This window comes from Myxocyprinus asiaticus, chromosome 8, assembly GCF_019703515.2.
Source record: "Myxocyprinus asiaticus isolate MX2 ecotype Aquarium Trade chromosome 8, UBuf_Myxa_2, whole genome shotgun sequence".
Taxonomy (NCBI): domain Eukaryota; kingdom Metazoa; phylum Chordata; class Actinopteri; order Cypriniformes; family Catostomidae; genus Myxocyprinus; species Myxocyprinus asiaticus.
Genome location: NC_059351.1, coordinates 1,729,855 through 1,746,219, shown reverse-complemented (window position 1 = coordinate 1,746,219; position 16,365 = coordinate 1,729,855). Strand labels below are relative to the sequence as shown.

General features: G+C 39.3%; 1 protein-coding gene across 1 annotated transcript in view; it reads right to left on the bottom strand.

Moving 5' to 3' along the window:
• Positions 1 to 2,885: 2,885 nt before the first annotated feature.
• Positions 2,886 to 16,365, bottom strand: part of fhdc1 (FH2 domain containing 1) — a 34,614-nt gene continuing 21,134 nt past the window's right edge. Inside the window, exons 3-12 of the mRNA XM_051704993.1 lie at positions 14,704 to 14,765; positions 12,847 to 12,949; positions 11,627 to 11,712; positions 11,418 to 11,518; positions 11,159 to 11,229; positions 10,804 to 10,911; positions 10,476 to 10,546; positions 9,308 to 9,425; positions 8,886 to 9,050; positions 2,886 to 7,308 (exon numbers count right to left, since the gene is read on the bottom strand). Coding sequence (XP_051560953.1) covers positions 5,158 to 7,308; positions 8,886 to 9,050; positions 9,308 to 9,425; positions 10,476 to 10,546; positions 10,804 to 10,911; positions 11,159 to 11,229; positions 11,418 to 11,518; positions 11,627 to 11,712; positions 12,847 to 12,949; positions 14,704 to 14,765 — 3,036 coding nt within the window. The 3' untranslated portion in view covers positions 2,886 to 5,157. The remainder of the gene's footprint in view (positions 7,309 to 8,885; positions 9,051 to 9,307; positions 9,426 to 10,475; positions 10,547 to 10,803; positions 10,912 to 11,158; positions 11,230 to 11,417; positions 11,519 to 11,626; positions 11,713 to 12,846; positions 12,950 to 14,703; positions 14,766 to 16,365) is intronic.

The following is a 16,365-nucleotide window of genomic DNA, read 5'->3' as shown; positions in this document are numbered from 1 at the left end:
CCAGGAGAACAACATTTTCATGCATCTGAAGTTTTAAATAGATTTGATGCACAGGACACCCAGTAGAAATATTAAAACTTTAGGGGTGTAACAGTTCACTCATCTCACGATTCGGTTTGGTTCACTATACTGAGCTCACGGTTCGGTTCAGTTTACGATTCTTTAAACTAAGCCTGAATCAAGAAAAGTTATTATTATTATTATTTTAAAGACATATGCAAAACATTAAAAATGTAGCACTGTTATTAAAAGTCCTTTATGATCCATCGGAGATGCACTGGGATTAAAAATCAGCCTGGACCAGGGCAACGGTGACCCCAAATGGAAAGATTAGCTAATAATTAGCTTTGCTGAAAATATGCAATAATGTTAGATGCATATGCTGCTAACACACTGTCCCTGATTACATGCATTTAAAATATTTTAAATGAAAGCTGTATTTTGATAAAATAATAATAATGTCTCTGATTAGCCTACATCTAAATATTATTTTCAAAAATACATATTTAATAGAAGTGCATGTTATCCAGTTAAATAATGTCCCTACTTAAAACCCTATTTAAATGTACTGATGAAATCAAATCAGACATGACATTTGACATAGCATAGCATCATTATACAGTACATATTCAGCATTATAAATAGTAGATTAATATGGCACTATCATTAATTTCAGGACTCATAACCAATATTAAAATAAACAAATGTCAAATCTCCACGATGTGTATCGTCACATTTTTTAACCACGATGTATCGTGCCACGATGCACCATTACACCATGATACACTGTTACATTTACTATGTAGATACCCAACTGCTTCAAGACTCCTTCTTGCATTGTGCGATGAATGGGTGAACTATAACAGTCTTGTCAAATAACCATTCAGAATGCACACAATGTGAACATGTCCTCTTGCAAGCAGAGTGCTTTTACAAGGCAGACAAGCGTGCATTAAGGTCAATTTCATGAATTATTCAGTTGATTTTGTACAAAACTCAAACTATGAAGACAACATCAAACACTATTACATCTATAGTATAGGTCTAATTCAAATTTTACCTTCAGATGAGTAACAAAGTCATCCAATGCATAGGTACACTGAACACACATACTTTTTTCTCGATTGATACAGTAACACACTAAAACTGATTCTATTGGCCCAATACCCCAGACCATCACTCCAACTTCGAAGCAAAGACACTGAATGTCCTCATGAAGCACAGAAGCACTCGTGAAACATGGTTTAACCATATGATTATTCAGAAAGCAGAACCACTCAAAATGATTTACACAAGGTGTCAAAGCCTGACTCAGTTAACACCGTTATCTCCATGTGTAAACGGTGAGTAATTGTTCACACACTAGTCAATATCTTAGGATAAATGAATTGGGGCCACAGGTGATTATATGCTTTGGAAAAATGAATCTTAACAATGTTTGGAGAATGGAAAGGCAGAGAGATGGTGTAGAGGAACATGAAGGGACAGAAGAACAGTTGTCCGGTACGCTATCTGCTGATATTAGAGTTTGACCGATATAACAGTTTTAACGATTAATGGGGGCTGATAGTTGCTTTTTGGAACTATCGTTCCAATTATCGTTCGAAAATATATGGCAATAGTTGCCGATAGTTTTTTCATCATTTCGTCATTTCAAAATAAGAGTTCCCGGTGTGTTTCGGCCCTGTTTATACTTAAAAGTCCTGCTTATGCACCAAAACTTTTTTTCTGGTTATTTGTGGGATTTTGGTTGAACAATAAACTGCATCTGGGATTTGATTTATTCTGGACTCTTTGTCTGCGCCCATCATAAGGTAACTTTTTGTGACATTCTATAAATCGGTTTTGAAAACTATCGGCCGATTAATTGGTTATCGGCCTTTCCCACCACCTTAGTTATCGATATCGGCAAAATCCACTATTGGTCAACCTCTAGCTGATATAACTTATCATATCTGCTTTATTCTGGTAGACTATCTTCTTGTGCATGGTAAAACAATACTGGGCAACAAGTCTGAGTCGTTTTACAGTTGCATCTATCATTAAAACCTTCAGACACGAAAGCAGGTATCCTAACCAAAGTAACTGCAATTTGCTATAGACAAATAAGGGAACTTACAGGTCTTCAAAACTCCATTACAGTAATGCATGTAAGAGTCCATGTAGGCTACTGTACGGTGTGTACTCTATCACATGTTCTTTACACTTGTTCTGATAATTTATTAAAAAAAGGATGTCTGCTTTGGTGGTGGCGTAGTGAGCACAGAACTGGTAAGCAGAAGGTTGCCGGTTCGATCCCCACAGCCACAACCATTGTGTCCTTGAGCAAGGCATTTAACTCCAGGTTGCTCTGGGGGGATTGTCCCTGTAATTAGTGCCTTGTAAGTCTGCCAAATGCATAAATGTAAATGCTTTGTCTGGCCCAATGTTACTTGTTCTAACGTGATGTATTCCTACAGAAGTGAGGGGGCATCTGAGATTTGTTTGGCACCAACTCAGTATAATATATTCCTTGTTTTATTGCACTTTGAAACAGTGTTACTGTAGAGTGAATTTTCTTTTTGACAGTGCTTTTCACCCATCATCACTTTACACCACACTTGATCAGTTGCAAAAAAGGCCAAATTATATGTTGTCCAGTGTGATAGAGTGCAGTAAAACTAAGGTTTGTGTACACTCAAAGAGCAAGTGTTTTTCCACTTAATTACATTGTACAGTTATATTTGGAGTGATGCATATATATATATATATATATATATATATATAAAGCCTTTATGGGTAAATTGTTCTCCACAGGAACAGCATCGCCATGACAACTTAAGGGCTACAACAGAGACTGCCATAAAAGTTGGACAGTGGGAAAATGCTGTCATTTCATCATCACCCAATAAATACTGCTCCTTCAAAGAATGAACAGCAGATGGCATTGTTTTTGAAGAAATACATGAAAACAAAGAACTTTTAGCTGGAATGGCTGTTCCAAGATCAGTGTGAAAAGGCCAATGTTTGTCATAACATTGGTGTTGCTGTTGAGCATTAGAACTAGTGGTAGATGGCAGGGGACATCATATCTGTAAAGAGAGAGGGCAAATGAAAAGGGTGCTTTCTACCACCTGATCACTTACTGTTGTTTGGGTAATTTCTCTCTTTGTGTTTGTCAGACTATTCTTCATTTGCATCAGGCACACATAACCAAACAGGGGTTGTACACTGGGTGTGGTAAAAAGCAAAACATACAGTGGACAGCGTCTTGCTCTCTCTCTCTCTCTCTCTCTCTCTCTCTCTCAAAAAAAGGCCATAGCTGAATAAATACTCCCACTGAACAGTTCAGCATGCTGTGAAATGTATTTTTAATATACATGTATATATTTTTCACATAGGCTTTATAGTTTTATTGATTAGCTTATACTGATTGCAATTATACAATCACAGAATAAAGGGCTCAGAAATAACATTCAATAGACAATTCAAGCAATATCAATTAGAAGTACCATACATTGACATACAGTATGTCAAATTGTCTGACGTGAAAGTTACTTTGCTCCAAATCTATAGGCTTTTAGTGTTTTTTTGTTGTTGTTTTTTTTAGGGTAAACTTCTCAGCTGGAACAACAATTCCATGTTGCCATGGAAGAATTCCAAAAAAGCACGTTAACCAATCAGTGCTAAACACACGTCAATACATGTGTATCTTTTCTAAGAACATAAAAAGGCATTGTAAATTGTAACTGAGGTACACTCCCCAAATTTTGTGAAAAACTAATGATTCACTTGATGAGTAAGCCATATGAATATCAAAACAAGAGGTGGCAAATATGATTATAGAGGTAGAAATTATGATTTTAGGCCATTTTGTGCCATGGTCTGATATCAACACATGATTTCATCAGCACATTAGAGGCTATACATAAAATAAACTGACAACTGTCTATTAATGTTTACCTATTTATATATTCTATATTTATACTAATAGTTGTTGTTTTACATAACCCTTACTTAGACACACAGAAGAAGTGTAAGAGCATGTAGAAAGCCTAGTAGGCAGTGAGAAAGTGCCATGGGTGTCTGCTTCATTCTGTTCCTAGTGCACAGCTTTTACCACTGTACCACTCACCTCTTATTAGGCTTATTAACACTGATTTGCTATTTATGAATACATACTTTTGTATGTAAACAAACTTTTGTTCACTACCTGTTTCAACCACAACCACATTTGATCCATACAGTGAACATACTTTCTCAAAAAAGTTCTAAAAACTTCACAACCTTCCCTCTAGCACCAGGTTTTACCATTCTCGTTAAGCAGTATGGCTTTTAAAAGGAGCTAGCAGTATGTTCACAAAAGAGTCACAAATACAGTGGCACCTGCAGCAAGACTTGTAACCTGCATGAAAAGGCAAACTGAAAATTTCAAAGCAACTCAGCAGCTGTTAAAGATTTTAACGTTTCCAAAAACATGATTGGAGAGACATCTCCGAACTACTAGTTGTAGAACTCAATTTCCGTTGCATCAGCACTAAGGTGTACTGTATTTGGATAACATTCAAAGACATTCATCAAAAGTCTTCAACTTGATTTGTCAATATGCACAAAAACAGTGTTGGTGAATATTTGATTGGAACATTAGTGTTCATGAATTTGTTTTAATGGAAATGTCACCCTAGTAGTAAACTATGTTCGCATTACTTTTACTAAATATTACATAAGAAGCAAACATATGGGTATATGACAAATAATCTCCTATTTGTTTTTCCTTATGAATTTGTGAAAACAGATATGATCTGTGTAGTAACGATTAAAATATAATCTAACACCAAGTAAAATGTATGATTGATGTGTTTACTGTTTGAGTCCATGACAGTTAATGATATGTGCCAAGTGTATGTAAGAAAAGGCCATCAAAACCATCCTTGTGTGGATGAGGAAGTGCTACTAAAATGTGCTGTCAAATGATGACAGTAGCTTACATCATCATTAAAACTCCTGCTGAGCATCTAGCTACACGATTTTAGCTACATTTTTAAAGGCTGTACTGTACATACATTCAGAACAATGTGAGAGGCTCAAGTGCTCCTTTTGTAGCTCTACTCTATGCACAGAAAAAAAAAAAAAAACATTTATCTGCCTTGTTTTTACCCAGAACTTAATATGTCCTCTCTACTTCCATGTGGGTTTATTGGTCCTGCTTGAAACTGAGTCTCTAGTATGTGTGGATCTCTCAGAGAAACTGCTACTTTTGAGGGATTGTTCTCGTCCAGACTGTAGAGAGGGTGTGTCACTGCCTTGATTGCTTCGACTGGAAGCCCTTACACTCTGAACCCTCCTTAAAGACCCTCCTAGTTTATCTTCACCCCTTGGGAAAGCTCCGCTACTGACAGAATCTTTTCTACCTCCAGGAGTCAATCTCTGAGAGCTAGTTCTGGATAAGGTCAAGCTCTTTAATGGTGTTCCTGTTTCAGGTGGTGGGGGCAAGTCTTTTTTAGATCTAGAAGAAGATGCCACAGTGTTGCGAGCAAAGCTAGGCAGAGAAGAAGGAACTTTGGGGGTGTTTTTGGGAGTTGCAGGTGCAGCTATTTCTGAGGTTCCTTGGGCCTGTGCTTGGGCCAAGGCACGCATAGTAGAACGACACATCTTTTCCTCTGGTGCTGGTTTTGAAATGTTACGAATAGGTTTGGCATTTGTTTTCTTGACGGAGGGTCTGCGTGGAGTTGAGTCCCTTGCCCAGTGAGAGTTGCCAGCCGTTGCTCCTCTTTGTGCCCTGGGATTCTCTGGAGGGAGGCTGGAATGCCGAGGTCTACCTTGCCTCTCACCTCTTCTGGCTGGCATGCTTTGGTCACGAAGTGGACGTCTGGGTTCAGTGCTTTCATGTCCAGGAGGTTTTTCTACTTTCCTCATGTTGCTACTAGATCGGTTCTGCCTTGTAATGGGCACCACTTTACGCATGTTCTGAGTCTCAGTTGATGTGAGGGTTCTTGTAGGATGGCTGGCATGAGTAACCACTGCTCTGGAGACAGTCTTGGTTTTGACAAGTTTTGCTTTGGGGCTACAGGTCTGGACCGCCTTCTCACCAACTCTCCGCCCCTCAGCTGTGTCATAGCTATCTGTCTCTGCTTCTTCAGTAGTTACAGATGGACTGACTGGTTCAAGATGCTCTTGATTGACCTTTCCTGCAAGAGGCTCATCGCCTGATGTGGACACAGAGTTATCATTGGCGGACTCCAAATTGGAAGAAAGGGAATTGGTGTCCGGGTTGGTTCTTGAAAGTCCAGATCCTTCATTAATTATGGGAGAACTCTCAATATCAGAACAGTCCATCATGATGGAACAATCAGTTTCAGTGCAGTCCATGACATACAGCACAGGTTTCTTATTGGACATAGAGGGATCAAGGGGCAATGGGGTGTCACAAGTTGTTGAGGAAAAGGTGCTTGTGTCCACTTCCTCCTTTTGTGATAAGATCATTTTGTCATTCCATACTTCATCTAGCTTGGGTTCCTCATCAGAACTCCTACTAGATTGGGGGGTGTCAAGGAGAAATTCTTTGGGAGGGTCTTTTTCCCTTTCCAGATCTGTCACAAGAACTTCACACTGGTTGTTCAAAGAAACATGACTGTTATTATTTATCTGGCTGGTTATCTCATATGGTTGAAGGCCAGGAACTAGCGTGTGCTTTTCCACACAAAAACTTGTGGGTCCAACACCATGACCAGATGTCCCCCGAAAGATATTATTTGTGTTACTTAATCGAGGTGTAACTCCACCTTCCGAGAGAGAAGTGTAATTATTATTATTGTAGGGATCATTGTTCATGTTGTAGCCAGAAGTTGAGCATCTAGCTAAAGGACTGATGGGTTCTGTCTCAGCTCTTGGTAAAGATGCTAGCTTCTCTTGGTAAGCCTGATGCTGTGGGCCAAGCTCCCTATTATCATCCTGTGAGAGGAGCCATGCCATGGTCTTTCTTTGATGGTTCCTGCCTGAGCGTGGGAGGCTGCTGAATTTGGCAAAATCGGTTGCTGAAGACCCAGAGAACAGCTCCTTATATCCATGGACGTTGCGGTCACTAGTGGTGTTATGGTAACGGCGGGCACTAGCTGAGCGCCCCAAATGACTGTGGGGGCTTTGAGATCTTGATTGAAGCAAGAAGTCCATGAGGCCTTCTTTGGTTAGGATGTCAACATCGTTTTCACTGCTGCTGCGACCAAAACCTCCTTTCTCACTGTTGGCTGCAGCCCAGGCAAACCGTCTCTCCTCCAGTTCTCGTAAGCGCCGCTGTCTGGTTTCCTCCTTTAGTTCCCTGTCCAGGTTGTCCTGCAGGAGAGTGGACAAGAGATCACTATAGGAGGGTGTGACTAACATAGAACATGTTTAGTTCTGTGAAAACACATTACATCCAAGAGCGCATCTGTTACTCAAAAAACGCCACAGGCGCTCCGGAAAGGGTGCAAAATACATGAAAAATAGTAGTGGATGTTAGGGTTAGGTTCTGTGTTTTGTTTATATGAGAGGCAAATCAAGACATATTTCAAACTTTATTCTCTCACGCACCATCGTACTCATTCACACACACTATCAAACCACTTACACACACCATTATATTCTCTCACACACACACTATCAAACCACTCACACATGCACTATCAAACCTCTCTCATGCATATAACAAATGTTTTTTTGTTTTTTTTGGGTTGTTTGTGTGTGTGAGAGGCTTTGATAGTGTGTAAGAGAGAGTTTGATGTTCATAGTTTCTGATTGGGGAGTATTTTGCCCCATTTTTGCTCCTTGCCTGTACGTGCCCCTCTCCCCTGAAATGCAGTCGACAAAGATGCCCCGCCCACTCGTGCGGGGAAAATAGCCCTGTTACCATAGTTAGTCAGTGATTTGAAATGATCAGATAGATTTGGCTATTTAAATGACAAAAGCAGTGGCAGAGGAGCCCAGTGTCATGCCTGCTTACTAGATTGCTAATGCCAAGATAGAAAGAAACACAGAATCTCAAAGGTTTTTCTTCATGAGAAACAAGGGCTTCTGGGTTTAATCTGAGAGTCTTAAAGTAATGTGTGAATTTTGGAAAAATATTTTACAATTGCATACTTTAAAATATAATATAATATAATATAATAGCTATTGGGTGGGTTCCAACAAAAACAGTGTACAGTAAATACAAAATGGACCAATTTTCAAGTTTTCAGAGTTCAGGGTTTATTTCAGAGTTGACCACAGTTGTTGTCTGTTGTCTGTGGCAACACAAATTCAGTTCTGTTTAGTTTTTTTTTTTGGCTTTGTTTTAAGTTCAAAAGACTAGACAACATTGTCATTCACTATGTTTTTCATCATTTCAATAGCCATATCTATCTGATATTTATCACTGTTTTCCTCATAGGAATAACTAACTAACTATGGTAACAGGGCTACTTTCCCCACATGAGTGGGCGGGGCATCTTTGTCGACTGCATCTGTAGGGAAAGGAGGGAAAATGGCACGAAATACTCGGCCAATCAGAAACTGTGAACATCAAACTCTCTCTCACACACACCTAAAGCCTCTCTCACACACACACACACACACACCAAAAGAGAGGTTTGATTGTGCATGTGTGAGACAGAATGACTGTGTATGAGAGGCTTTGAGTGGTTTGATAGTGTGTGTGTGTGAGAGAGAAAGTTTGATAGTATGTGTGAGCAGGGGTTCAATTGGGCCGGTACGGTTCGGAACATTCCCCACCTCCAAAATCCCAATTTAACCTCTATGTGTGTGAGTGAGCATGATAGCATGTGTGTGAGAATATGATGGTGGGATGCCCAAAAGTCCTTGACAGATAGACTCCTTTCAGTATTTTTTGATCGGTCATATTTCTCACTTTTGTATGTTAGTAATAATATGTGTACCTTTACAGCCTTTTTGAACTTCAGACAGAAGTCTTGGAAGATTCTGAAGCACTCATCCAGTTTAAAGGTGTCTTTGTCTTCACAGAAGAAGTCAATGAGGGTATTACCCTCTTTGCGCAAGTCCAACCTGCAACGTTTAAGGTCCTGCAGGGCCTGTATAGAGGTCTAACAACAGAAAAGCAGGTGAATCATTCTAAATGGCATAAAAAACATTTCATAAATGAAAATCAAAATACTACATTTTGAGATCAGATAAAAAATGTAACATTGGTTATTGAAGGAAGAGAGTGCTTTTCAATCCAATACTTTTTATAATTACAACTTAACATAATGGGGTTTAACATGTTGCCTCAAGACACTTTACAACAATTTAGACACTTTTCAATACTGTGGAACTCTAATTGAGGGAATGATTCATTTACCTGCAAAAAGGAATCTAGCTGCTGTTGCAGCTCATGGTCATCCTGAATCTTCTGCTCCAAAGATCGTGTTTTGACATAGAGAGAGGAAAACTCTCCCTCGATATTTTCTACTGAAATTCTACACCAATGAAAAATATAAATATGTAAGAGAAAGACTGAGGAAGAGGAGTAGAAAGAAGAGAAGTTAGGGAACGGAGAAAAGTATAAAGGATGTCAAACTTAAGGAATATACAGCAATGCTTCCGTGACTCTTATAACACTGTTTCAATATGGTGAAATAAAGCATTTGGTACAGAATCATAGAAACCTGTTGCAAAGTTTGGGAATTACTTAGTGGCTTCCTTTACATCTGACATTAACATGCATTTTGTAACTAAATAGTATTTTGATGTTTTTAGTTGGATTAAATTTACACTGTGCAATGCGTCTCCAGTGTGATTGGATCTGATCACACTTACCCGTGCAAAATAGACAACGCCACTTACATTACATCAGAGGTTGCATTAACTGAAAATGTTCCATTATTTACTGAACTTTTAAACTATAGATGGATAATATTTTTTGGGGGAGATTTTCTCCCCCTTTCTCCCCAATTTGGAATGCCCAATTCCCAATGCGCTCTAAGTCCTCGTGGTGGTTTAGTTTCTCAATCTGGGTGGTGGGGGATGAATCTCAGTTGCCTCCACGTCTGAGACCATCAATCTGCACATCTTATAACGTGGCTTGTTGAGTGTGTTACCACGGAGACACAGCACGTGTGGAGGCCCACACTATTCTCCGCGGCATCCACGCACAACTCTCCACGCGCCCCACTGAGAATAAGAACCACATTATAGTGACCATGAGGGGTTAACCCAACATGACTCTACCCTCCCTAGCAACCGGGCCAATTTGGCTGCTTAGGAGACCTGGCTGGAGTCACTCAGCATACCCTGGATTCGAACTCATGACTCCAGGGGTGATAGTCAGCATATTTACTCATTGAGCTACCCAGGCCCCCAACTCTGAGTATCTTTCAAAGATTTAAGATGGTACTAACCCAGGCGAACTGATAAAAAAACTGTGTGCTCCCACTCGCGGAAGTTTCGTAAGCCGAGAAATTGTTTTCTATGGTCAGTGAATGGACTGTGGGCGTGCCATCTGAGGTTGAGACTAATATTGTTGTTACCTGGCTGCACTCTGAACATGTGTTAGCTTCTCTGGGAACTTCAAAAGGGCCTCATCCTTCTTCATTGCCTCCTGTGTGAGAAGAGTTATAGAAAAAGCCATGTCAAAGCAGTTAAACAACTTAAAAAGTTGTTGTTAGTACTACGGCTGGCTGCCTATAACTTTTCAAAAGATAAGTGTACCAGCCTAAAATTCGATTAACTAAACAGCACAAAATAAGATTCCCTTCTTGAACTCAACTGCAAGCATTACATTGGTAAAACTTATTCAGTGAATCTTAATCAGATCTAGAGGAGACTATATATTTATTTAGTTTTGCGCATAATTACCAGTGCCACAAAATGGAGCAGGTTCATGCCAGGCTTGTTGGCCTTGGTGTCAGCCAGAGAGAGCAGCGAAGACAGTTTGAAGCCCACAGCATTGCCTGCATAGCCACCCTATGAACAGACAGAGACATCATTCATTGTCTGGTCAATGCTATAAAAGTCATTAAACCTTCTTGGCTGTTAAAATGTCAGGGAATGCAGTGAAAGATGTTTGGAGTGAAGTAGTTGAAAGGAAAGAGGACAGGACAAGGGAGGATTAGGGGAAAAGTCCACTAAAAGGGACAGATAATGGGTAAAGAGTGTGAAACACCAGAAAGAAGCAGAAATAAAGCTAGAGACCGAGAAAGACAATTCTTACAGCATTCATGATATTTCCTGCTTGGAGAACCAAATGTAGAATGGCATGGAGCTCTTCACAAGTCAGTAGTTCTGTGGAATGATCAATAGAAATTCAAAAAATATGTTGGAAAAAATTATGTAGTTGCAAGTTAAAACCTTAAGTGACAATTCCCTTACAATTGTATCTAAGGGTTTTCTTAACTTAAGGGGTGTGTTGCAACCAGGCCCAGAACTTCAAAAGAGTAGCAAAAAGTAGTAGTGTAGTAGCATGCTCTTACCTTCAGTAGCCTGACGCACAATGCTAATCTCACGACTCATGGTCGAACAGGATGGGAGGAACTCTTGCTGAAGTACCATAGCCTCGATACGCACCTCAAAGCTTTAAAGTATACACAATCATTGTTGAATTGCCTTTTAATAAAGTGTATTACACATAAACATTTAGATTTGTATCTGACTGATAAGTGAGTTCCAGTGTGGCACTAACCGTGGCACTTGAATCAACAGGAACATGAAGGAATCAGCCAGCGTCAGATTATTGGGGTCTCCTTTGAATTCCCTCAATTTTTTCACCTAGTTATGGATATCATATCTGGTTTAAATTTACACTGAAACATTAGAGCAAAAGCTTTTTACCCCATCACAAACCCCTTACTGACTGGTTGTAATTTGATTAAAGATTATAGTCAGTACTCAAGTACAGCAACCTGCGTTTATTTGTCAGTGGTGATTAGTGCCGGTCCTCCCTATAGGCAAATTAAGCAAGTTGCTTAGGGCCCCCGATCCCACCGGGGGCCCCCACACTGTCAAAGAAATTATAAGTAGTGTAACAAACATACTGATGGGGGCCCCCCCCACACAAATGTTTTACAAAAATTTAGGACTGGCACTGGTGGTGATGTAGCTAAACACAAATCAGGTGTGCCTCATTGCCCCGCTGCCCAAATGTGGCTTATTAATTATGCGCCTCTACTCTTCTCTTGCCCCATGAGCCTGGCTGAAGGACGGCCCTCAGAGGTGGGGTGACGATGACGAGAGGGAGGAGCAGGTCGCTCCAACATACTTTTTAAAAGCTTCAAAGAGAGTCACTATAAAGTACCATTTTATTGAAAAGACAGACCAGGAGAATCATTCAAATGTATCATTCTGTGTTCTGCATAAGAAAGAAAGTCATACAGGTTTGGAACTACATGAGGTAAGTAAATTATGAAATTTTTGGGTGAACTACTCCTTTAATATCCATTTCAGGTGATCTGAATTTGTAAGTCAGATTGCCGTTTACATCTAGTTAACAATTACGTAACAATGCATCTCCAGTGACCACTTGTGATCAAATTTTATCGAAAGGGAAGGTCTGCTTTTGTAACCACATACATAACTTCATACATCAGTGTGTCACTGCATGTTGATATCAAAACCCTCGTTTTTGGCGCAATGATTATGCGTTACATGAGTAGATTGTCTTTTGATTTTATCTGGGACACATTAGGATGCATTATTAATTACACTACAAATGCGATGTGGACATATGCATCCATGATCACCTCTGAATGTGGTTTAAGGCTGGAATCACAATGTGTTTCAAAGCTGAATTCCATCTGTAATTGGATCACCCATGACATATGTTAATACCAGGCATAAACGGGGCCATACACCATGCAACCTTTATAAATATGATGTACAGGAAAGGTTAAGAGTTCTTCTCACCTCCTCTGACTCTGGTAGAAGCTTGAGCAGTTCTTTCAGCGGTTCAGCTCCATATGGCTCACTGTTGCCCAGACGGATATCTTCTACTATTGCATGATTGGGCCTAAGAGAGAAAAACACAAGAATAAAACAGCCGGTCCAGTTTTGGGCCAGACATTGCAACCACAAAGCTAAGACTATAAATGAGATGAACCCTTTTAGGACACATCAGTGAATGCTCCAAAGAAAGACAGACATGCAAACCATCACAATTAAATTTCAAGACATACACAATGTAAGAATGTTGAAATAAACATACACAATCATTTGAAATAATAATATAATATAATACAGTATAATATAGTCTGTTATATGCTAATACTCAATTCTGATTGGTTGAAATGTGTGCATTAAACCTGTTTAATACACAGGTAGTTCCAGTCAATTTTAATCACGGTTGCGAGAGGTTTATGTCTAGCTGTCTGGAAAGACAAGGCAAAACGGTTTATATTATAATATGAAAAACATCATCTAAAATTGCTGCACTGCTTAACTTGTGTTGCTAGAGCTCACAGCTAGAGGGCGCCCCACGATCACACATCACTGACTAAACGGATGGCGACGGTTTCATAACACGCAGCCTTTTGCTGTAGCCATATCGCTATTTCATTCTTAATTCAATCAATCCTGCAGCCTTAATGAATGCCATCTGGATGTCTCAGAGGTCACAGTTTGCAGGTTTAGAGCATTTTGGATGATTTTCTTCTTGTCTTATACAGTAAGTGCTACTTTTACAACTCTCACATCAGTAACGCTAGTTTTTCCTCATTACTGTGAAAATAACAAAGAATGGAATTAAATATTACATGTTCTGAGGAGTGCCAAACCTTCTACATTATGTGGCTATTATTATTTCTGGATTGAGTATTTAAATTCGTAGTTTTTAAAGAGTGTTTGGTCTCCAAAAAAACTGTGATGTTATTGCACTACTTTATCTCTGTGTCTGATTTAGAAGGGGCAGAACTCTAGATCTAATGACCCGTAGATAAAGTTAACCATTATTGTTAGTCTTCCAGTCACAATTTTGCACTGTAAAAATCAATGACAGCTGTAACTATTCAATGCTGGCAAGTGAACATGGTATAAGCGGGATCATCCATGACTAGGTGTGCATTAAACGATTTGAATGCACTCCGCTTCATGTCGGTTGGTTCTTCGCCTCCATGTTGTGCATTAAAATAGTTTAACACACACCTAGCCGTGGATTAACCCTTACATATAATATTAATAATACATTCACTTGCACAAACATGCTAATCCTTATACTGTCTACACAGACCCCAATACTCACATACACAGACAAATGCACACAAACATCACAGATAAACAAAAATAAAGACATAACCATCTGATCACACAAAAAAGCACTTTCTCGTTTTGCATGACCAGTCATAATCACGCGGTCTTTGAGGATGTGGAAATACCCATTCAACAATCAAACAAAAGCCCTGTTTACATAGGACACATCCACCTGCTCACTTTACCTCATAACAGACTTGACACAAGCTTTTCTTGTTTTAAGCTTTTTCCTCTTGGAATTTCCCATTGAGTACTTCTCTGTTAATAATCAGTTAATGGTATGTTTTATGTCTGTCTTTATCTATATCTACTGTACTTGTCACTGTGAATGTACATCCTCATTTGAACTGATGTGTCAATCAGAGCATGAAAGCTACTGACCATTACACAAGAGCATTGGGTTTCCTTTGACCACCAGATCGTATTTCTGCGCTGAAACACAAAGACACGCACGCACACTCATGCAAAGTTTTTGCTTGAGCCCCCAGGAGGACACAGAGGAATTTCTGAAAAACTTACTTCTTGAACTGTTTGAGGAAAATTCCAATGTTCATTCCTCTCTTCGAGTCCAAGATGCTGATCTGGGAGAACAGAAGAATGGGCAGGGTAATTATATTGGATGGAAGGACACACATAAATTACATTTTGTGTGCATGTTTTCTAAAAAACTGAGGCAGAAATCACCCGTTCTCATTCCTAAATTTGGTTAGTTCAACCGAATGGCACCTTCTGCAGATCATTTGCTTTACACTGAACATTCTCATGACCTACCCACCATCGCTGCACAATTATTCAAATGATAATGACGATATGCATGTGATCCACATGAACTCCATCTCTTGAAGCGCTCTGAGTTTGATTCACGGTGCTTATTGCTTATAACACGCATTGTGAACGCAAAGCGCTCCATGTTCACTTCATTTTCAAATTCGCCTTATGCGCACATTTTTGTCTGCAACAAGGTACTGTACAAATCTAATGTAATAACTCTAGGCACAGACAAGGAGGAGAAGATGACAGCATCACTTCAGATTTGGATGAGGAGCATATTTTAAACTACAAATGACAATCAAAGGTCTTCAATCAATTTTCTGCCAAAATAAAGGCTTCAGAGTTTAACAGGACCTACTTATAACATAAATGTATTACTAGTCCAAAATAAAATTCCAATATTTAATATAATGACAATGAGTGTGAACAACCTTGACAGCAGAACCACAGGCATTGCCTGCTAGTTTTGAGCCTTTGAACACGACAGTTTTTACCAAATTGTGCTGCCCTAACTGGAACACAAAATGAGCTATTGTCAAAATGTCAAAACTGCTCTTTTCAATACAACAATCACATGTTGATCTCTGGCTTTTAAGTGCAGTTAAACAAATACAATTAAATGTTCTGGTTTCTAGGCATGTCATAATCAATGCAAAAAAATCTCCAAACAATCTTAAAGGATATGATCTGTAAAAAATAATTATGAATTTTAGTATGAAACTGTATAAAACACAATGCACTCCTTGTTTAACTCATGAACAAAAAATGTAAATAGCCCTCTGCAGCACGATGCCTCATTCACTGAAAACTTTAACACGATAGAGCCGTTTTAGCAGCAACTAAACACACACACAAGCTGCCAATCTCTAGCACACACATGTACATGGCCAGTGTGTTTCATACATGCACTTTGTGACACACGTAAACTCAAAGGACTAACAGGGCGTTGTCTAGAATTACAAACGAGACCACATGTGGTCCACATCACCTCAGACAAACAATAGATCAGCTTCATTAGATCTGTACAGGTGCACTTGGTGCCTTCTGGAATAATTACAATGCTACTCAGACCTGTGGCAACCACACAAGACAGCACAAAAACACAGCTGGTCGCTTAGACACAAAATGACAAGCTCAAGGGAGCATATGTTTTGGGTAATAGCAACATGTTTGTATTACGCAAAGGTGAAAACCTTAATAGCATACACCTAATAAAATTTCTCTTATGTCAGTATGTAAAGTGGTCCACGCTTCCTACATGATAGCAAACTGTAAACACAAAATATATGAAGACCATAGAAGATAACCACATTTTTGGGAATATATAGATGCCTCACAGCGTTATAGTGTTACATTACCAGAGTTAACAGGTGTGTTTTATAGGTTGCTTTCAGAATGAGAAGTGTGGAA